Consider the following 22,182-nt stretch of genomic DNA (forward strand, 5'->3'; position numbering starts at 1 on the left):
CCATAGTAGCGACATACGCTTAGACTGCTTTTTGAGGGCGACAAAATAAGCACGCTGCGACTCATTCGAACAGAACTCGTGAGAAATTTTCGGTTAGTGACGGTTCACACTTTTGTGTGGCGCATGGGTTTTCTGTACGCTTCAAGCACGCACCCACTGATATTGTTACGTGACGGCTAGCCAGTGGAGACAAAACTACATGACAGATGGCGATGGAATGATTTAATGTCGGTGGGCCTAGAGCGAGCGCTCCGTGCCGCGCCACTGCCACTTCTAGTCCGTGACACTACCTGGGCCGCCGAGCGATCGTCCCGATCGCGCGAACTAGAAGAACGGCCGTGAAGACGAAACGTAGGACGTGACGATGGGCGTGACAGGAGGGATGAACACAGAAGGGAAGAAGATGCAGGGCTTGCCGTCACGATGAAAGAGATGAACAGATGAATATCGGATGAGCGCTGGTCCAGAAAGCTACCGGGCCGTAGCTAGGTCACCTTGAGCCGACGGCCGAGGCCCATGAACACACCGAACGGCATGGTTGGGCAGGGGCTGTGTTCGAAGTTGGTGGCTTCTCGGGTCGGTGGGGTCATAGGTTCGAGTTGCGGCGGCGTGGTCAAGTTGTCGTGTCTTCCGGTGGGGGCTGGGGTGAACGGCGTGGTCGGTTCTGGTCTGGCGGGCTGGGGCACAGCCGGGCGGTGCGAACAAGAACACACGACCGACGACCACGGCACATGCAGGCGCTGAAGCTCCAGGACTAGGATGGGAATGAACTCCGCACCTCACCCAAATGTTACGTGACAGCAAGCCGGTGGAGAAAGGACTACATGACCGGTGGCGATGTGATGATTTAATGGCGGTGGGCCTAGCGCGAGCGCTCCGTGCCGCGCCACTGCCCACTTTATCGTCACGTTAACTCATACGCATAGGAATCCTGTAGACTGACGTTGGAAATAAATAGCCTCTGGCTTACACATCAGGAGCGTCGACACCGAACCTCACTCGCAGCGACACAACATTCAAGAGTGCTGTTGTTGGGAAAGTCGGCCGTACATTGTTAAGCAAGGGACTGCGCAACATAAACATGGACATAAAGAGCACAATGACAAGCTAGATGCGCGACTAATCTTATTCAGAAGAAAACACATATTTATATCTTCGTGTCTGCCAAATCATTCACTAAGCGCATGCCAAAAACTTGATTTCTTTTCGGTACAATTTCATCAAGGTGTCACTGACTCAATCACCTCTTTAGTTCCTTATGAAAAAAGCCTCAGCAAGCTCACGTGCCACTGGTCTCGTCCACGTTTGTGTTACGCAGTCCCTTGCTTAACGACACAGCTTTCTTAAATGACAGTACGTTCCCACAGAAGGCAGCGAAAGCAGCATAAGCTTCCGACGAAGTTCCAGCCGTAGGTAATATATACAGGGAATGAGGAATGACTGACGGCCACTAACCTTTGGGCATAGGGGCGGTCCTCATTTCCACGTGCTGTGCCGACTCGATGCGCGTCGGCAGGCCCTCGGGCACAGCGAACTGCATATCGATCAGGTACGAAGAGCTCGGCTCCAGGTCCTGAATAAGGTACGACGTCCGGTCCCTGCGACGAGTGTTGGCATGCCGCGCGGTCAGCGATGAATATGGAACAGCCAGGGGACGGACGGGGCCGCAGACGAAATGACACAAGTCAATAACTCCTCGCGAAAGCGATACCCCGAGCCCCCACGCGTGAATGGGATTCAATAAGACGGCGAAGTTTACTCAGACGGTAATAGGAGCAGGTGGATCGGAGAGGGCACTGATTTTTGAGCGCGTTCCCCGGCGATGAGTAAATAAAGAGTTCCTTATCAGTTTCGGTGATAAGGCCTGTGAAATCTTTAATATATTTTCAGACTATCAAGTTCCTATTTGCAGACAATTAGAATGCGCCGAGGGCTTTACGCTGAGCGAGGTCTTGTGCGCGGTTCGTATCAGGCGGTACTGGAATACAAAAGAGAAATCATTCGCCTTTTTTTCGATCTTCTAATGTGTTCATTTTCTTAGGACTGTTTTTATCGCGTGCCTATGCATTAAGCAGGCGACTGTGCAGGTCCTCCCTGTGAATTTTCGTGCTTTACCTTAACGAGTTTACGAAGGGCTCTTTGGTACTATCGAAATAGAATTTCCATTCTCTCGAAAGACGATGACGGCTGAAGATCTTTAGCAAATGGTTTGACTTTCGCAAGACGATTCTTGCGTTATTTCGAACTTGCTTAATTTGAGTTTCTAATGTTTTCGAGCTCACAATTAGGTTATGTCGCATCACGTGGATTAACTAAGCCCGACCTGGCTCCCATAAGTCTTTTCTTTATTTCTCTTCCGTTCGAGGTCAAATGATTGAAAATGCACTGCATTTCTCCTGGCGCGTAGTTATGCCTCTGCGAACACCGGTCGCACCTCACATTGCTGAACAAGAAAATAAGGAAGAATCATTCGCATACCCAGAAATTGTAGAGCTGTGCATTTTTTTCAACGGGAAGTTGCTTATGAACGTAACTTTTTCGCATATTGCAAGATTCACCATAACAATCACTATATCCGCAGAACCCTCCCCGGGACGCTTGCACTTATGTCAAAAACGCACCCCTTTGGTTGCATATGGCAGTCTTTAGTAGGTGCGAAATCAGAAGAAACTTTAAACAGAATACTCTGGACCATCCCCATCAATATGTCCATAACAAAAACAATTACTATTCCACAGTTGCCTCACAATTAAAAGTGATGTCCAAGAAAACTGAGCTTGGAAAAAACATGTTGCATGACTTAAATCACGTGCCGCAGGGCGCTGAAGACCGGTTTTGAAGTGCAGTAACGGATGGTCATTTGTTATCTTGACGAAACAAATAAAAAAGTAAAAACAAAAGCGTCCCATCCCGTGAATCATGGATCAAAAGTGACCGCGAAGATCACCTGTGTATCATGGGCGTGGTCTTCCACGGCGCGTGGTCCTGTCCGGCGAGCTTGTAGCGGATCTGCAGGCCGTCCACGTACTTCTTCTCCCGAGTGTCCAGCGGCCTCCAGGACACTTTGGCCGTGTGCGGGTCGATGCTGTTCACCGCCATCATCATGTCCAGGAGCAGCAGCGGAGGCACCGTAGTCGTGGTAGTCGGCTCTGCCGTGGAGCAAGGAGAAAGCGGTGATGGCAAGGCGTGAAATATCACCTCACTTGCCTACAGAAGCCAAAATATGCTCGGCCGTTACCGTCAATACGGGCTATCATAAGCTCGTACAGATCATGGAAGTAAAAAGTTTGGAGGGACACTTAGGCACCGCCTTAGGGGTATGACGCGATATGGTTAGTTTGTTCAGCAGCCTGGGACCCTCTTTGCGTATCACTTAGCAGACTCAAGACTGTGAAACGCTTAGTCGATGTCACCGAAAATACCGGGAGCAGCGCGTTTGGAACTGCTCATAATATCGCGGTTCCTCTCAACAAGTTTAAAAAGCTGGGGTACACTTAAGCAGATCCTTTAAGGGTATGACGCGACAGCGGTTTGACTTCCCCACACAGACGCAAACACTGTTTCCTCTTTCACAGTCGGAATCATTACGTGAAAGACCACACGGTATGCATATGTATAAAGCCCCGCTTTAAACAAGCCGTACGAACGTGCCTGTAGCGCCACATAGCGGCAGCGTGTCTGACTCGCTAAACCGTGCGCCGCTGGTGTGGCTGGCGCCGTCTATGGGTGCCTTTTTGACGAATACGGATTTTTCCCTGACGCCGACGCCGGCTTTTCTGCCGCTTAATACCATCTTTCAAGGCCGTTGCTTTCAAGCCTTGCATGTTAAATGACAAATACGACAGAAAGAAGCAACGAATGACGCCCAAAGCGTCATTCATCGCCTCGCGGTACGGCAATAAAGGGGGGCTCACTGCGCAGCGGCACAGCGCGCGGATCCGGGCGGCCGTGCGTAGGGCTAACACAAATCTAGCGCTGCTAACTGTGGAGCGAGAGCATTGTAACAACAAATATCTGATGTACAATCGGGGACAAAAGCCTTCACGAGAAGTAAACAATAGCTGAAGTTTATAGCTCTATATTATCAGGTAACTGGAGGTCACGCTTCTGAAAGTTAAATTTCGAATTACGCGTTCTTATGTACAGTAGTCAAATGAGGTGGTAGTTTCAAGAAGTGGCCGCTGTGCGGCCAGATCGCTTTCTTTTCGTGTCTTGGAGACTTTCGTCTCCGGTATTGCATCTGCGGCGAGCGGGGCAGCAACAAAAACGTCTCAAACAAACGACTGACAAACAGGCTGCTTCTTCTACACAGCTCCCGCTGTGTTTTGCTGTTTACGCAGCATAGCGTAAACAATGAGTAATTTTTACTCATCTGACTCTTGCCTCAAGTAACAGTCCGTCTTCAGTTTGCTGCTAGGGCACCTCGCACTGGCCAAACCGAGACTCCAGCACAATATAAAAAACCGAGCAATATTTTGACACACGCACTTACCGGGAGGCATGGTGAGCTTGAAGACCTGGCTTTCTGGGCCAGACTGCAGGGAGTCAATGATGATCTGGATCTGGAAGAAGTAGGTGGTGTCCGGACGTAGCGAGGACAGGTAGTACTCGATGTTGGCAGTGTCGAACAGCCGCTTGGGCCGCGCGAACTTCTGCGTGCTCCAGGTCTCGCGCGGCGTCAACGGGTCCGTGGTGAAGTGCAACTCGGCGTGGCCCACGAGACCGATCAGAATGTTGGCCAGGGTGAAGCGGACGCGGATCGTGGTGGAGTTCACAGCTACGACGCTCACGTTCTGCAGCTCTTTGCCTGGTTGTTGGGGAAGCGATAAATCGTGGGTTTAAAAAGGTGACCCGGCAAGCGCGCAGGCGTGGCTCTATGAGAAAATTTAGAGAATCGATTAGGAGGCATTTATCAAACAGCGACAACGCATTCGTGACGAATTAAATGGATGATGGCCCTTCATAGAAGCTGGTCGCGTGAAAGGCGTAACAGCTAGGCTCGGTGACAATTCTGGTGAAAAGTGATCTCAGAGCCTTAGAGCTTCGGAAAAGGGAATAACAAGGAGCGGTAAAACTTAACCTTTAAACTCAATTTCCGTTAACTTTCCAAAAGGTTCTGCCTGCCCACAAGAGTAGCCATGACTAACAATTTGTTGATCCGGTGTACCTAATGTAAATCTTTGTCCGTTCTGCGGTATACTTCTCTTGCTGCTTTACTAATTTATTTTTGTTTTTTGTCATTTTCGTAACAGTACAGCATCTCATTTCCCGAAAATCTTTTTTTCCAAAGTTCATCACGGCAATCGTGCGATTGGCTATGCATATTTGTGCACGATAGCTGTATTCTTCTTTCTTAGTTTCCATTTTTGTTCTGTATGCCTGCGATATTATATATGTTCTGCAGGTGGTAGGTTTCTATATTCACTTGCATTTTTTAGCACAAGTTTCCACATATTTTGTTATCTGCGCTCAAACAGAAAACTCCAGTACAGTCGCTGAGTAGGGGACGCACCTTTTTATAATTTGTGCCACAATTCCGCACGTTAATAAAGACCAGTTTTGATCCCGATTGCAGCATTGTGCTGCCAATCTCGTGATGAATCTTGATCCCAAACTTTCCACCTACAGCCATTTGAGGCACCATCAAGAAGCCACCAGCCAACCTCCGTTTGTGATGCCCCACTAAGAGGCCAATAACGATATCGGGTTATCTTCTGGATTTATCTTATGAGGTTGTCTAATGGGGTTACCAACTTCCTCTGCAGCGAAGTAATAGCAACAGCCGTAATGTATATACCACCCCACCCCTGCCGACTTCGGCGTCTTTTCTCAGGCCTCTTCGGTAGATTTTCATGGGTCTCTAGGTGACCGGGAAAGACTTCAATTACGGCATTCGACTGCGATGACAATGGGGCTGCCGTGCACAGTAGAGGATATATCCTGTGTCATTCTCGCTAATGCAAAACTCACTAACCGATAGCTAGAAGCATAAGAAAAATTACAAGATTGTCCGCACGCCACCTGTAATTCTGCAGATTGCTTGTAGATGAAATGTGCAGTCGAGTCCGAAGCAAAAGTCTAGCTACATATCCCTTTGTCATCTGTACCTAGTCATTCGTCGCAGGGCCATCGCATTCGTGATGCCATATTTATTTGAGTGGACTCCGAAAACACTGGATTCGCTGACGCGATGGTGGCGACCCAGTGCCAATGAATCCTCTGCTGATGTTTCTTTACAGCTTAGAGCGCGCCGCGCACCACACCAAGCGCATGGAAGACGCGTTGGACCATTACTGCCGAAATATTATGTGTTGACCGAAGAATCCCGCGCCGTCAAAGAGCATTCCGTGAAACCTTTCGAACGATATGTGCTAATAAGCTGATTTATGATGACATGATGGATGCGGCAATCATTTTACAGCGTGACGGTTTGCGAACGAAACACGAACGTGCGGGTGTACGGGCTCTATAATATATCGCGCCTTAAACCTCGCTGAAGGCAACGCAATGGCTGAACAACGCCTCACGTCCACGCCTCCATGATTACATCTACCTCTAGGGTCAGAGGTTCTGGAACTTGGTCCGCAGAACACTGGAATTCCTTCCCCAAGCACCTAAATCCCTGCATGCACCGAACTACCCTTTCCTTTAACCACATTATTTTGGGAGCTAACATACTCTAAATGCTTACAGCACGCCACTTCACTAAACAGCCAGTCATTAATACTTGAATTGTGAATTTTTTTGAGTGGTTGTGTGACTAAGTGGTCGTTAATTCATTAATGTCAGGCAGGAAGAGAAAGAAGCCGAAAAAACGCAAGACTCCTCAACAGGTCTTTTGAAAGCAGTTTGGGGTTTCCTAGGACCATAGGGTGAGAATCCCTGATCTGTAGGCCTATCTGTACGCCAGAGATAACGCAATCGATTGCGACCCCTACGCTGGCTGCCTATTCTTATGCCATAGATATCTGGCCAAAATTGTGTTTAGCCAGGAGGTGCACGCGAGAATTCTCGGTTGCAGTACGCTGAGAGACAGACACTGCTTACCGCCGAGGAAAGTGCCTCGTACAATAGAGAGTTATAGCATAGTGATGCGCGATCGCTACCTCGTTCCGCTTCCGCGGGTACCGCTAGATACACGCTAAACAAATTCTCAACTATAAGGGTGCAAATCAACTGTCCCCAGACGAACACCCTTTTGGGTGCTAAACATGGTGCAGAGATCAGCAACCCTCTGGAAGAGTGCACAGCATGAAACTTTAGAGGGCGCGCATCAATCCAAGGCTTTTGCTTCATGGTTGGATCGATGTTGAGCACCCTTGCAACATGCGTTGGTTGAGGTGCTATGGAAATAGAGCCCTTTAATGAGGGTACAACCATTACATCCTCTAAAGTATCATTAAGTGCACCTTTCCTTAAGTGTGCTGATCTCTGCACCCATTTTTAGCACCCAACAATTGGAAATTGGGTGTTCGTCTGAGGACACCTGATTTACACCATTATGGGTGAGAATTTGTTTAGCATGCACGCACTGATTGGTCCCGACGCGGCAGGCGCGCACGCAGCTGACGGGAACGTGGCGCCATCTGGCGCGCCCACGGCGTTTCTGATTGCCATTGCGCACGCGCGATGGCGCCTCCCGAAGGTTCGCGGTAGCGGTTCGCGGATCGCGCTATGCTATAACTCTCTAATAAAGCTGGAAGTCTGGATATTCTGTACGGACCCAATACGGTTCAAACAGCGCCAAGGGAAAAAAAAAACAGACACAATGAGGAGATGCGGACGACACGCACAGACATCACTTCAACAAATGAAGTTTCAGAGGTTGCAATACTGGTGAAAACAGGGATCAGGGATCGACAGAGACAAAGGAACAAGGCGCGCCGCCACACAGCGAGCACACTCTGCGCATGCGCGCGCGCTCAGATCCTTTACCTGGCTGCGTGGGACTACAGACAATGTAGGGGCAGACGCCGGGGTCGTTGGGTGTGACGACCACGGGCCGCGGGCACTGCGGGTTCGGCTTTTGGAAGCGCTCGGGGATGGGCGGGCACGTGGACGTGCACTCGGCCTCGGCACCACCACCGACGGCGCGCGGCTTGCACGTGCAGTGGCGCCGCACCGAGCCCTTCACCACCTCCCACTCCTCGTGCAGCTTGTAGCGCTCCCCGTGGAACAGGCAGTGCACCGCTACACGCGCGCACGGCGGGAGTGGGGGGAGGGCCCACGTTTAGAACATCCCGCGGGGTTTAGGCTGCCAAGGGTTTGCGTTGCAGATGGCTGAAGTGTTCGGTTTGTTGGCGAGTAATAAACTAAGGTTCATCATTACCCACATATAGAGCCACGTCATTGTTGCCATTCAAATTTATTTGACGCGAGCATACGAAAGACCTCTGGGGCTGAAGGACGTCAGCAGTTCAGCTGAAAATATGTCTCAACCTAAAGGATGTTGCCCGGCAGCAACGGAGGCATACTGTCGGCCGCAAAAGTTTGTGGGATCTGCGATGCGTGGCGGAGCGACGGAAAGCTGCATTGTTGCGCCATCTGCTGCCAGAGAGCGCGGTGTCTAGGCTCTCACGGCACGCCTGGTGCGGCAGTACCGCGAGAGAGACTCGGCGCCGCCCTCTGTGGCAGCAGATGGCGCAGCAATGCAGTTTTGCTTCGCTCCGACACGCATCGCAGATCCCACAAACTTTTGCGGCCGACAGTACATAAAGAACAGAGCGCGGCTCGTAGTTGTATTAAAATGTCTCATAAATGTCGAGGTCAATGGAGCTTCTCTAGAGCTTTCAGTTTAATCTTCTTTAACTTCAAGTATCGAGCTATCTCTGACGTCTGCCATCGTTTGCGAGAATAGCTGAAAGCCGCGATAATGTTTGATCAAATGTTTGCATTTGTGAGATCACTAACGCCAACAGCGCCAAGAGGCTTTCGCAGTTCATTTCACTTGCGCAATAAACGCAAGGCCGTTTTTTGTTCTCTTTTTTTTTTAGAGAGAGCGAAAGCTGAAATCGTTTGCTCACCCTCTTGTGTGTAAGTTTCGAAGACATTACTTTGCGACTCCAAATTGTTCTTCAACCATCTGCAACAGGTTTAGAGCAACATTTAGCCTTGTGAAAGCTGCTTCCCGATCAGAATGCCTGAAATGTCAGCACGGTAACTTTTAATTGGGAACACGCGTGCCTTATCATGCACTGATGTTGCAACACAAATCGTTTACGCTGTCACGGGAGGGCAGTACTCTCAGGCAACTTTTGCCCGTTGGTTTCCGAGAGCACATTTGTACAACTGATGTCTCTTAAACATCAAGAGCAATCTTGATTTTACTATCTGAATGAGAAATTTCGAGCCAATAAGAATGAGCTGTAAATATAAAAATATATTGTTAACACATTCCTGCCCTCTGCAGCTGAGAGACCTTAAACATAAAGCGCTGCACTATTTGTTGGAGTGGACACCCACCTGCTGTGCGACGATTATTGCGAAACTTAGCGGAAAGCAGCTTTCACAAGCAAGTTTACAATCGGTTTTAATATCTCTAAAAACGCGTCACGTTGCATCTGCATGCTTAATTTCAAAGCGTTTAGTTGTTAGCCGCGAGCGGTTAGGAGACCGGTTTAGTGTCGAGATTTAAGACCGTGCGAAGTGACTAGTGGTCAGTGTTTCAGAGATCTGGTTAGACTAACCTGCTGCCAGCCACCAAACAAACAAGAGGAAATGCTTCAAGCTGTGCTCTCAATTTGGATTGTCCGGTACATTCTACAAAACATGATGCAGTAACCCAGCCGCTGTGCAATGATGAGGAGTATATATGGAATAACCTTGGGAAAACACCTAAATTAACGTGAACCACGTCTTTAAATGGAACATTTACTGCACTGGACATTAGCACCGTCAGCTATTCGCGAAAAGTGAAGAGGAGCTATTCACTTGCAGGTGCGGTTTTCATCGGCCTTTTGGGCCACACATTGCATTTGCGTTCTGTAGAATGGCGAGACTGTAGGAAACTGTGAAAGTGGCGTCATAAGCAACACAGCAGGCACGAAACAGGTCTTTTTTCATAGCGTGTAACGCTTGTTTGAGTCAGATTACGGCGGAATACAACACGCGAAGACCTAATCAGCCTCGCCCGGCACAGAAGCGGTGGGAGTGGCCTGCAACCCGCCAACGACTTGCAACTGACGTCACGTAACCCTGTGCTAGAAGAACTGACCGCAAAAAATATTAGATGCGTGAGGCCAGTGCGGATCCAATGCTTCACGCAATCCAGTTCGGACACAGCCACACGCGCTAAGAGGGTCTTTTGTGCCTTTCTCGCTTACTGACACATCTGGCCGTTTATTGATTGCGCCGTGCTCCTGAATGAATGAACACGTCAGGATGTTTAAGATGCATTTGATGAAGCGGCTATGGGCAGAGTGACTGTGCGGACGAAGTGCTAGTCGTGTAAGTTTCAGCTTGTGCCGCATGCGATCACGTGCCATTGAGGACGTTTTGTTCGCAGAAGGACACATGGCGAAGAGCGCCGTCCTTGCCCAACGTGCTTGTCAACGGAAACAATACAGACGGTCCGGAAAAAAAGAACTTTCTGCTCTCCGTCCGAGGCAATTGAAATGACATGCACGCATAGAAGGCGCTGTATCGCCACGACAGAGTAGCGTGCCAGACAAGTGCTTGGGACTTACCAGGTTTCTCGGGTTCTCGGCACATCCAGTGGGTACAGCACTCGTCTCCAGGCAGGTGTCCCCTATACGCTTGCGCGGGATGGCAGGGAAGGGTAGGTGGAGGAGAGCTGTTCAGGGGTGGACAGCGATTTTCGCACGACACGTTGCCGTTGACGCAGACGCAGCGCTTGCCGCAGTCCAGCATCTCCTGCGGGATCTGCTGGAAGTTGCGGAACTTTACGCCGTTGAACAGGCACGAGCCATCTGGCAAAGGGAAGAAAAGAAATCCTGGTAAGACAACTAAACGCACCTTTTAACATGGCATTCCATTCTAGGCCATTCCAGTTTTTATGTTGCTAATGCAAGCATGAATTAAGGATTGAGTTTTCTGCTTTAGTTAAGGGAAGCAAATGAATTGTTACTTTTTACATTACACGTTGACTCCGCATGCCACCTTTTACAGCAGCAAACGACAACGGGAAGAGAAGCCAACCAACAGAACCGAATCAACGAAATTCTGAATAATTTATTGGGAAGAAGGTCGAATTGGACATGAGAATTTCTTAACCAACAGCTGTAGCAACAGCTTTCCGTTCGTGTGAGCACTTTTCATACATAACCAGCACCAGTTTCTGACACAATCTTCAAGGGAGAAATTACACCCAACATCCAAGATTTCGGGATTTGGGGTCCTGTTGTCTTCTTTCTTTGTACTTGTCTCTGCGCTGTTATTCCCAGCAGTATGTACAAACTAGCTCAACTCTCCGTTTTATTGAAGATTTGGCGCCTCCAGTCTGTGAAGGAGTCTTCCAGGGCAAGGTATTCAAGGCCAAGGAGCTTGAATACCATCACTGAACTCGCGCACTTTCTTGGGGTTTTGTGTGCGAAATACAAGGAGCTTCGATAAGTTTCGAGCTGACTATACGTGCGAAACAAGTCGCTGTTGATGCGTGGAGCTCAGCCCCGGTATTTTAAGTGGTTTAGGCTAAACCAAAATACGTCCACTTCACTGCCTTCCACTGTCCTGAGTGCCACTCACTGCCAATGCTTTTAGGGTGCAAGTTTGATGACTTCCTGAGGAAATCGAGAATGGCACAGTAACTTTAGAAAAGCACTGGCTACTTTTGCATTTTGCTGAAGAGCAGCCTTAAGTTTCACAGCCTCCCCAACAGAAGGTAATAGTGAAATCTATGTGAACGGCACGACCACGTATTTATCTTTAAGTAGTATACACTGGCTCAGAACGGCAGATGCACCATCAGGTCCGTAATACCAATGCCTCACCCTCCGAATCAAATTCAACGAATGCTGAGACAGACAAAACCTTCAAACTCGTTAATATTGAGCGCGATGTTTTCACTCGCGGGTGCTGCGTAAGGGCGCACCTTTCTTGCACTTGGAGGGCGGGCAGCAGTTGGGCGGCGACGGCTGGAAGGTTGGGTCGATGTCCCACTCGAGGCACTCGCTGAAGTGCTGGTTGAAGTGGTGCGGGCACTCGATGATGGCGCAGTTGACGCGCAGGTTGGCGCCGCAGTGGCACACCTCCAGGCAGCCGTTGTAGAACTCCTCGTTGACGCTGTACAGGCGGCCGTTGTACTTGCACATGGCGGGACCCGGCTGCGCAGCCGACACGGCGGTGCTGGGCGGAGGTGCAGGCACGGACGCTGCAGACCAGAAGAGGGGGGAGGAACAGGTCACCCTGGTCGACAGTCTTTTCCACTGTCGGGCTCCCGTATGAGCGGAAAAACTTAGGAATTCACAGCTGAAAGCTTATTGATGCTGGTAAATAAATTCATTTATTTGTATTCTTTATTTGTTTATTTTTGAATAATTCTTGTGTTAGTGTTCCGTGGTGACAGTTTAGTAAAGGCGGAAAGTTGTATCGCTCGTCTCATTAGGCGAAATTCAGCTGCCTCACTCATTTCCCTGACAGTATACTCCTGCCTGCTTGTTTTCGACCACTTAAATCTAATTTAGCACTGCTATTTCCTTCTTGCTTACATTCTCACCTACCGGTCGTCTTTCAGTCCATGTCGTTAAAAATCGTTTAAACGACAGTGAACGATTCGCAACAGGAAGCGTCGTTAATTGTTAGGGGTAACGGTTCAAGTCATGCCTTCATGCTAATGGACTGATCTTTTTTTTTTCATCTGCACATAAAAGCTAACATCCTTTTCATGTCAAAGCAGTGACATAGCATCACAGTGGTAGATATAGCACGACAACGACAACAGGAAGGTCAGCGGCAAGTCCACAGTCTGTGCCCAAGAAACGCCCGGCGCGGGTCTGTCGCGAACACGTGGGCGAAGGAGCGTACCCTTACCGCCGCGAGGCCCGTTGCACATGACGTAAGGGCAGAGGCAGGGGTCGTCGGGCGTGACCACTACGGGCTGCGGGCAGTCCTTGTCGGCCGACTGCACGGTCACCGAGAGCGGCGGGCAACCGCCCACGCACTCGGCCAGCGCCGAGCCGTTGGCCAGCAGCGCGCACGTGCACACGCGCCGCAGGCAGCCCTGGCCGGTCTCCCACTCGTCGCCCAGCCGGTGCGGCTTGCCGGCCTCGTCCAGGCACACGTCATTCTGTGGATCTGCAGGAGGGCAGCGGTCGGGACTTGGGAATTACTCGATAAATGTGACAGCGTAGGTCAGCGCCAACTGCTCGGCCATGTCGGTTTACCATGTTCTTTACACAGCAGCACAAAATGAAGGAACAGAACACTGGCCCTTCATTTCGGCTGATCCGGCTCTCGGACGTTGTGAGGGAACGATTTATTGTCATGTAGAAAGTGATTGTAGCCGTACAGGTTATAGGAAGTGCCCTCAATAAATTACGACAGTAAAACGATTCGCTACAGGAAGCGTAGCCTATAGACGCGCAGATTAAAGAATGAGTATTTTTTGCCTCGTAATTCTAAAAGAGGCGAGAAATAGTAAACATTTAATATTGGTAACATTCTGTAATAGCTTCGAACATTTCTAACACTCGGTCCCAGTTCATTAGTATGAACGCATGACTTGAACTGGCTGTCTTTTCCCCTTCATCTTTTACCCCCCCCCCACCCCCCCCCACCCCGTGAAGGGTAGCAAACCAGTTATTCTTCCGGTTAACCTCCCTGCCTTTCTTCTTTATCTTCCTCCTCCTTCTCCTCCCTCAATAAGGGAAGGAACAATGAGTGCGATGTGAGAAAATACTGAAGCTAATATAGAGATTGCTGACAAGGCTGTTATCCTGATCATAGCTGCCCTCTACAGCACGGATCCTTTGTTTGGTTATGTTGAGGACTTACAATTGATTTTTTGAGGAAAGGCAATCAGTAATTGTCTCACATCTAGGTGGACACCCGAACCGTGCCATAAAGGTAGGAACGAAGGTGGAAGTAAAAGAAGAAATACAAAAATAGGTGCCGTAGTAGAGGGCTCCGGAATAATTTCGGCCACCTTGGGATCTTCAACGTGCACCGACATCGCACAGCAGACGGGCGCCTTTTGCGTTTTGCCTCCATCGAAACGCTGCCGCCGCGGCCGGATTCGAGCCCGGGAAATAATTGTTGGAATAGAGCACCCTGTTGGCTTTCGTACTGTGAAATAGAGTCTTGTTATAAGAATGACACAGAAAGAGCCGAGGGTAAGCTTTTTTCGCAAATACCCACATGCAAACACGCCTATTCGGTCATTCCAGATCCTATAGGTGGCGCGGCGGCTGTACGACATGGAGGACGAGGCGGTGATGGCACCGATGCCATAGCGTGCGTCTCTGTAGAAGCAAAGCGGCTTCTTGACGTTGTGGCACCTTTCGTGTGATTTTTAGAGTCTAAATAAAAAGCAGTAAATTATTCTTGGTTATTAATAAGATCCTCTGCTTAACTTTCGCTGCATTACAGGCTCGAAATAAATTTTTATCGATATGAGCATGGAATCGCCAGTTCGTAAGTGCCGCAAACACTCCGTTGAAACTTGCGAACTAAGCATAGTGAAGTGCGACAAACACTTTGAACTGTGATTTTTTGCGCGTTCACTTTCTTGTTCTTTCGGCACTTACCCGAAAGCGGAAACTACTTTAAAAACACAGACAGTCCGACGCTATATTTGGTGCCTACAAGAGTGCGGCCCTTACCCGCATAAATACGGTAGGTGTATTGCTTGCGCGTTGATCTTATAAAGACCCAATTGAAAAGAAAATTAGCAGTTGGTAACACTGGCCACCGGTCCGCGGCGTAAAATAACTGCACTTACCAATTACAACAGAGACCAAAATCAACCTTTTAATGTTGGGCTGCATCAAACAAGCCAGAATGATCAAAATCCTTGAGCCTGCAATTTCGGTTCATGATTGGCTGCTTGTTTATCTAAACATAAAAGTTTTACAGGGGGTCTACATTTTCTCACGATGAAATTCTGTTCGGTGCTCCGTAATGTGGGCGGAGCTTTACTGCAGACTTAATTGTGTCCTACTATAGTCCATCTGCAGCGTACGTTAGTCACATATATGCGGTAATAGAAAAGGCAATGTAGCTGTGTTTTGAAGCGGCAGCCAAGGGGTCATTTGAGTAATACAGTTTAAATTAGTGCTCGAAATTTGTTTTTGACTAGCGGGGAAAAACGCTGTGAGCGAGTGAGCAGACGACAGTTATTTTCCAAGAAGCGTTCGCGGTTATTCATCCGCACTGCGCATTATATTCGAGAAATGAAGGAATAATAGCAATGTTCTTACCATTCAGCAATTATGTTGTAGTCAGAAAGCCGTGTTTAATCTAGACCAGAATGGACTGAATCTTGCTGAAAAATCTGTTTTCTGCAAACGTCCGCCTTAAAATATAACCAATATACTTCATCAGCTCATTGTATAAGCACTGCACTGCTTTCATGCAGCTGTGGTACGCTACGTTGGTCACATGAACAAAGCACCGAATAGGAATGCATTGACGACACGGTGTCGTGGAGTCAACAGAGTACACCGCTGAGACGGGTCATTGGACTCAAACTCGTTACCAACCTGCAGAATGCACTTAATCACTGCTTTTCGAACTATTTACGTGTTGGCAGAAACAATATGGTTGCTGTTTGGAATGTTCGCACATCGTAGAAGAACGAAATATGCTCATTTTTGACGCGTATCTTTGCTGCAAACCACTGCGATTGCACGCGCCAAGCAGAGCGATCACCGGCTCGCCGCTTCAGGAAGAGGACGCGTGGCGCCGCCACCATCGTTGGAACGACCGAATAGTCGCGCAGATTAGAGAATGTGCATTTTTTGCCAAGTAATTCAAGAAAGAGGTGAGAAATAGTAAGCATGTAATATTTGTAATATTATCTACCAGCTTGTAATATTTCTAACACTCGGTCATCATACGAAGGCCACTTTAAACTAGCTGTCACTTTCTTCAAGGTGCCTCAACCTTCACGCAAAACCCTCCACGCTCTATTTATGCAGACCGAATACTCAAGCAGTTCTAGCAAAGGCCACAGCGTGGCTTACCGCTGGGCTTCCGAGGTGTTGGCGGCTTGCCATCGCAGTAGGGAATCATGCAGCAGGCGTCGTCCGGCGCGGGCGCCCACTGGCAGTCCTCGTAGCCCACTGTGTCCACGTACACCTCGCACCGGTCCTGGCACTCGATCAGGCCCTCGGCGTGGCACACGCACTTGTGGTCGCAGCCATCGTAGAACACCTGGCCGGCCTCGTACGTCCGGTTGCGGTGAACGCATCCATTGAAAGATGCTCGCACCGCTGGTGGAGCGCAGAACAATAGGGGGAGTCGCTGAGCACCGCTGTCTTGACTTCGGAGCAATAAGGTCAGGCGCAATCTTCAAGAGCACCTCCAAAGCGACACTATAGGGGACATTCAAAAATCCAAAAGTGCGCTTTACCACGTAAAAATGTTGCCCAAGACAAGACGGCGGATATCTGTATAAAAGGACCGTGAAGGCCGCAGGTGACGTGATAAGGGTGTGGATGGAATGTATAAAGCGTATTTTACAATAGCCGAGCAAAAAAACGAGTCCTTTGTTTTATTTCACCTGGAAATGCATGGTTGGCCACCGTTCCTTGAGCAACATTGTTATGTGGCAAAGCTCACTTACAGAATTTTGAATATCCCCTACTGCTCCTGCTACTGCTCGTTGTTCGTTGTGGTACTGCTGGTAAAACAGGCGCCTGCTCTCGTAGCTGGCATTGGCTGGCGCGTGGAATGTGGACGTTAAACTTTCGAGAATGTTTTTCTGGTAATTGTGTTGTGGCTGTCTTTCTGCAAACCACAGGGAGTCGTTATTCTGTGACTTCAAGTCTGCACTAGTCTCCAGCAAGGGACTCCCATTGATAAATTTTGCCTCTGGTCTCTGACCTGGCTGAGGAAGCTACAGTTCAAAGGATTCACAATTTGCTCCCAGTGGCTACTACCTCACGTTGGAGTCGCTCGTGACACGGCGGCAGACATTACCCAAGAGGTCTGGTCTTAATATTCCAGCGGCTGTCCAAAAGGACTGGTGCAATTCTTTTCGGCACTTCTGCCGCCTGTGCATTTCTGTTGCGTTACACGAGGCTTGTCGCACGACGAGCTACTCTCTTGTATCAACTGCGCACAAACTCCGCCTATATGCCGGTATGGATGCACAAGATTCGCCGCGCCACCTCACCTATGCGCGTAAAATGTGACGGTGTGGGTGATGTGAACTGTATCATTTTTGGCGTGCCCGCGTTTTTGTACCGAGCGTCAGAGACTCCTGGAAAACCTGTGTGGATTGAACTGTCCATTGGACGATGTCTCTGTCATCGTGCACCCTGAGGGTTCCCGACCTAAGCGGCGATCAGCGTGACAATCATTCAAGGTTTTCAGAGGACACTGGCCTTATGAAACCGAGGCAGAGACACGATCATTTAGAGGGGCTCTGAAACGCCTTCCGAGGAGAGCACATTAGCTCAATCACTGCACTGTGTTGCCATGAAAACCAGAGCCAAATAATACTCTTCGACACGCGGCAGACCACCCACAATCACGCGTCAAAGTTGGCGAGCCCTTCCCGGCGAATTTTTTATGCTCGCACCCTCCTGCATCTGCGTAGACAAGGTGAGAGTTGGCCATTGGTTAGATTCTTTCAGACATCAGGAAGCTACCGTGGCCGCGGCCAATGAGCCGCTTAGCTCCGGCGGGTCGGGAAGCTCCGCTCCCAGAGGGGCGTCGGTGAAGGAGCGCCTACCTTCCAGCGTGCAAAAAGTGGCGAGAGGAGAGGGAAAGGCGCGAAGATGCTGAAATTCAAATTTTAACTACAGATAACTCCGCTTCTACAAAGCCCATTTAAAAAATCCGCGCTAGACACTATTCGTGAAGCGGCGTGCTTCAATATGCCAGGCATGCCGCAACTTTATTGAGCCCCCTTTACAGCCCCTTTAAGTCAGTGACTCTGGCGAAGCATTTGCCGACAGGCCACTGTAAGGCTAATCCCACCTGGACATTCACAGCGGCAGCACCACTCATCCATATCTAAAGCTTGGTTTATGGTTTATGGGGGTTTAACGTCCCAAAGCGACTCAGGCTACGAGGGACGCCGTAGTGATGGGCTCCGGAAATTTCGGCCACCTGGGGTTCTTTAAAGTGCACTGACATTGCACAGTACACGGATCTCTAGAATTTCGCCTCCATCGAAATTCGACCGCCGCGGCCGGGATCGAACCCACATCTTTCGGGCCGGCAGCCGAGCGCCATAACCACTCAGCCACCGCGGCGGCATCTAAAGCTTGGATTAGAAGCTTTAAAGTTACAGCGCACAAGATAAGCCACGAGGATAAAACTGAAGTTTTTATATTACTATCATCTGCCAGTGAACCCACACAGTCATGCACCGTTAGGTACAAGCATATTAACGGCGTAAACTTTACGCACCTCGGCCTGCAATGCTGTTTTCAAATCAACGTTCGCGAGCGGGAAAGAGCAGATTATTAAAAAAAGCCGCCACCGTCTGGAAGATGTTGAAGTAACGAGCGTTAGCTGTTTGGTTTACTAGACGAAGAAAGCGAAGAAGAACGCGCCCGTTGTCCAGTTACACCCTCTCCAGATACGTTCCAGACGGAACTTGCTTCGTTTGGTGGGTCAAGGGGGGCCTAGAATTCGGTTTGCGGCGCGATATGGTTGCGCTACAATTAGTAATTGCATGTATAAAATGTTTACCTGTTATTTAATTGTGGTTTTATTTCTATACCACAACCCATAGGGTTTTATTTGCCGACCAAATTCGGTATACACGAGACGGTATACACGTAACGGGGCAATTTTCCTCCCGTTGTACGATATTTTCGGGGGGTGAGGTCGAAAGGGATGGGAGGGCACAACCAATTTTAATGGCCGCCATCTTGGATTCAAGGAACTGAAACTATGCCACCATTTCGTATACAACTGTCCCCAGATGGGTGCCCCTTGTTTTCGGAGTATATATAGGGGAACGAATGCATACACATATAGCGATCCCGTAACGGGACAATTTTCCTCCCGTTGTACGATATTTTTGGGGAGTGAGGAAGAAAGGGATGGGAGGGCACAACCAATTTTAATGGCCACCATCTTGGATTCAAGGAACTGAAACTATGCCGCCATTTCGTCCCTGATGTCATTCTCACACAGTTCCACCATTATCCACCATATTGCGCCATGACGTCATCATTGGCATGTGGCAGGTGGTTATTTCTACAATGTTATTGTAGATGGCGCTACAAGTCTCCATGCGATATATGCTGTTGTCTAGTTGATGCCACATATGGCGCTGTGATCTCATGGTGCTAGCAGACCCCACGAAATCTCGAAACGTGATGAGTAAGAGCTGACGCTCTTAAAACAGTCATGACCATCTTAACACACTTGACTGTAAAATATCGTTCATTGATATGTCTGCCTTCTTGACTGTAAAATATCGTTCATTGAAATGTCTGCCTTCTTGACTGTAAAATATCGTTCATTGAAACATCTGCTTCCTTCTTAGGCATCAGCAAAGAGGTTCTCTAAACAAGGCTGTCAGTACTAAACTATTATAATCGTTTGTTATAACTGCTGTTGCAGACGGAAGAAAGCTCATCACTAAGCAGCTTAAAAGCAAGCAAAGCAATTCTGATGGATTCAGGCATTCGTTCCGAAATGAAGATGACACATCATTGTCTAAGCAGCATAAGTTCCCCATCGTCTCGCTCTCCTGGCAACCCTTTGCCCTCATCCTTACTAAATACTGAGCTTCACCACCGCCAGGCTTACAGTTCCAATTTCATACTGTCATTTTAGGCTAATTGAGCGCAAGCAGACAAGTACATAAAAAGACATAACCACAGGACACCCTTTGCGTGTTTCGTGTGCTTGTCAGTGAATTCACCTAAAATGACAACTTCTTTCCAACTAGCTCAGCTGTCCTAGTTCTCCGATGTGGACAAGCAGACGCCCGCCATACAACAGACGTGAACGAGTCACGGGCATCCGCGCCAGAGCGTTGATGCGTGAAGCGTACCGGGAGCGAAGGTCTTGACCTTGACCGTGTTGCTGGACGTGGCACTGGACTCCGCGTCGGCGTCTTCCCCCGGAGGCTTGACCAGGCGGAGGTAGTACTCGGTCTCGGGCTGCAGGCCGCCCAGGCGGATCTCGAAGGACGAGCTGGCCGGCACGGCACGCATGTCGCTCAGCTTGTACTTGTGCTTCATCCACTGGACGGTGCCTCCGTCGCTCGTGACCACAGCGTACCACACCTGCACACAAATCACAGGGATAGATGGATGCGGGGCATATTAGTCTAGCGTTTTAACGCTCGAAGCCGCTACGAGAGTCAGTGTGTTGTGCGCACGTTAGACCATCTATGCAAGGGTGCGGTCAAATAAGGCGGAACAAAGTTTCAGCGCTCATTTATTGGTTTATGGGTTTATGCGCGTTTAACGTCCCAAAGCAACTCATGGTATGAGGGACGCAGTAGTGAAGGGTTCCGGACATTTCGACCACCTGGGGTTCTTTAACGTGCACTGACATCGCACAGTACACAGGCCTCTAGAATTTTGCCTCCATCGAAATTCGACCGCCGCGGCCGGGATGGAACCCGCGTCTTTCGGGCCAGCAGACGAGAGCCATAACCACTGAGCCACCGCGGCGGCTCCATTCATTTATTGATTACTCCACAATTACGTGTGAAGAGTGCAGTTTATCCATATGTCTGACTAGTTTTCCTCTTGGCGTACAATACTGAAAAGTAGTCTTAAAGATTAGTTGTCAAATAAGTAGAAAATTAACAGTTTTGAGCAAAAAGTTTGCTCGCCCTCAAATTTTTTCCGACTGCACGTCAGTTATCAATTCGCTTACCCACTGTACAAAACAAGGAATGATTAAAAACAGATCAGTGTGATCAAAGATGCTGAGTGCGGCACAAGCGGAAATTCCTCTTTCCCACACTTCTGTCATAGAATATGTTTTGCCTTTTGTTTCCTGTCCGTCGTGCATAAGGTTTTTTGATGACATATTCCAAGCTAAGTTTGAGATCTCCGCTCTTTTACTACAAATTTATATTCCCATTTCCTTAGCCAACTTCAGTTCGCGTTCACTTAAAAAAATCTCGGTCTTTTGAGTGGGGCGAAATGCCAGGACACAATACTATCTCCGCTGAATTTTCTGGGACAGGTGTCCTCCATGTATAGCTTGTCAAGATAAACCTCGCATGTAAAAGAAAAGGAATTATGCTTACCTGGATCATCGTGTCCGCTGCCATGTGCATAGTCCTATTGTCCTGAAGCATGGTCCAGCGGATCTTGACTGTGGTACCGTTTTCAGGTTCAGCCATTTCAATGAGCAGCTTCAAGCCTGACACGAGAAGAAATCGCACAACATTTCAGTAAAAACGAAAACACAGAAGACAAATGTGCAAAACTTACTTGTTGCTGTAAAATCTCAGTGAGCACAGTTCATTGCTCAGCCAGCTTTTCGGTCGAATTTATGTAAACAGCCAGGTATGTCACAACATTCAGAAGTATTACCAACAGAAGTATTACCAATTTTATGGACATTCCTCTGCAAGAGTTGTTACTGTGCCAGCCCAACCTGCCATAAATCTACATCTAACACCAGTTAATTTCATGCGTAGTAAAATTTACTCTCACTTTTCTTCCTTCGTTTAGGATGTCTTTTTGCGCCCTCAACAATGACAGTGTGTTCAGTGCCTTTGTGCAGTTTAATGCAAAATTATTCGGAAGACAGCCTTGTTAACACCAAGTACTCACAACAGGTTGCACATTTTGTATTACGCATACTGCTGACTCTCTAGGGAAACATGAGAAGGTATAAGCCACCGCTTTTTTCACTAATACTTTCAGCGCTGTAGCGATCGTTGTTCGCAGTTGCTTTTCTCATTGCCCCGTTGAATTTATGTTAACAGAACTAACAACATCAATTCTGCTGACCTTTTTTAGTCATTATCAATGATTTCGATCCAAAGGCTGTCCCGAGAGATCGTATAAATGTAAACCAATAAATGTCACGGCAACTATCAACACACACACACCGTAATTTTGCCTC

General features: G+C 48.7%; 1 protein-coding gene across 3 annotated transcripts in view; it reads right to left on the reverse strand.

The window, feature by feature from the left end:
• Positions 1–22,182, reverse strand: part of LOC144132706 (uncharacterized) — a 159,989-nt gene that overhangs the window by 12,628 nt on the left and 125,179 nt on the right. For 2 of the 3 annotated variants that reach the window (XM_077665302.1, XM_077665301.1), the window contains exons 12-20: positions 21,356–21,471; positions 20,141–20,375; positions 16,140–16,388; positions 12,988–13,251; positions 12,050–12,328; positions 10,686–10,928; positions 4,493–4,807; positions 2,948–3,149; positions 1,456–1,598 (exon numbers count right to left, since the gene is read on the reverse strand). In XM_077665302.1, the coding sequence (XP_077521428.1) occupies positions 1,456–1,598; positions 2,948–3,149; positions 4,493–4,807; positions 10,686–10,928; positions 12,050–12,328; positions 12,988–13,251; positions 16,140–16,388; positions 20,141–20,375; positions 21,356–21,471 (2,046 nt within the window). Of the gene's footprint in view, positions 1–1,455; positions 1,599–2,947; positions 3,150–4,492; positions 4,808–7,935; positions 8,191–10,685; positions 10,929–12,049; positions 12,329–12,987; positions 13,252–16,139; positions 16,389–20,140; positions 20,376–21,355; positions 21,472–22,182 lie in introns of all 3 variants that reach the window. The other variant, XM_077665300.1, reaches the window with a different exon arrangement.

This window comes from Amblyomma americanum, chromosome 5 (genome assembly GCF_052857255.1).
Source record: "Amblyomma americanum isolate KBUSLIRL-KWMA chromosome 5, ASM5285725v1, whole genome shotgun sequence".
Lineage (NCBI taxonomy): Eukaryota > Metazoa > Arthropoda > Arachnida > Ixodida > Ixodidae > Amblyomma > Amblyomma americanum.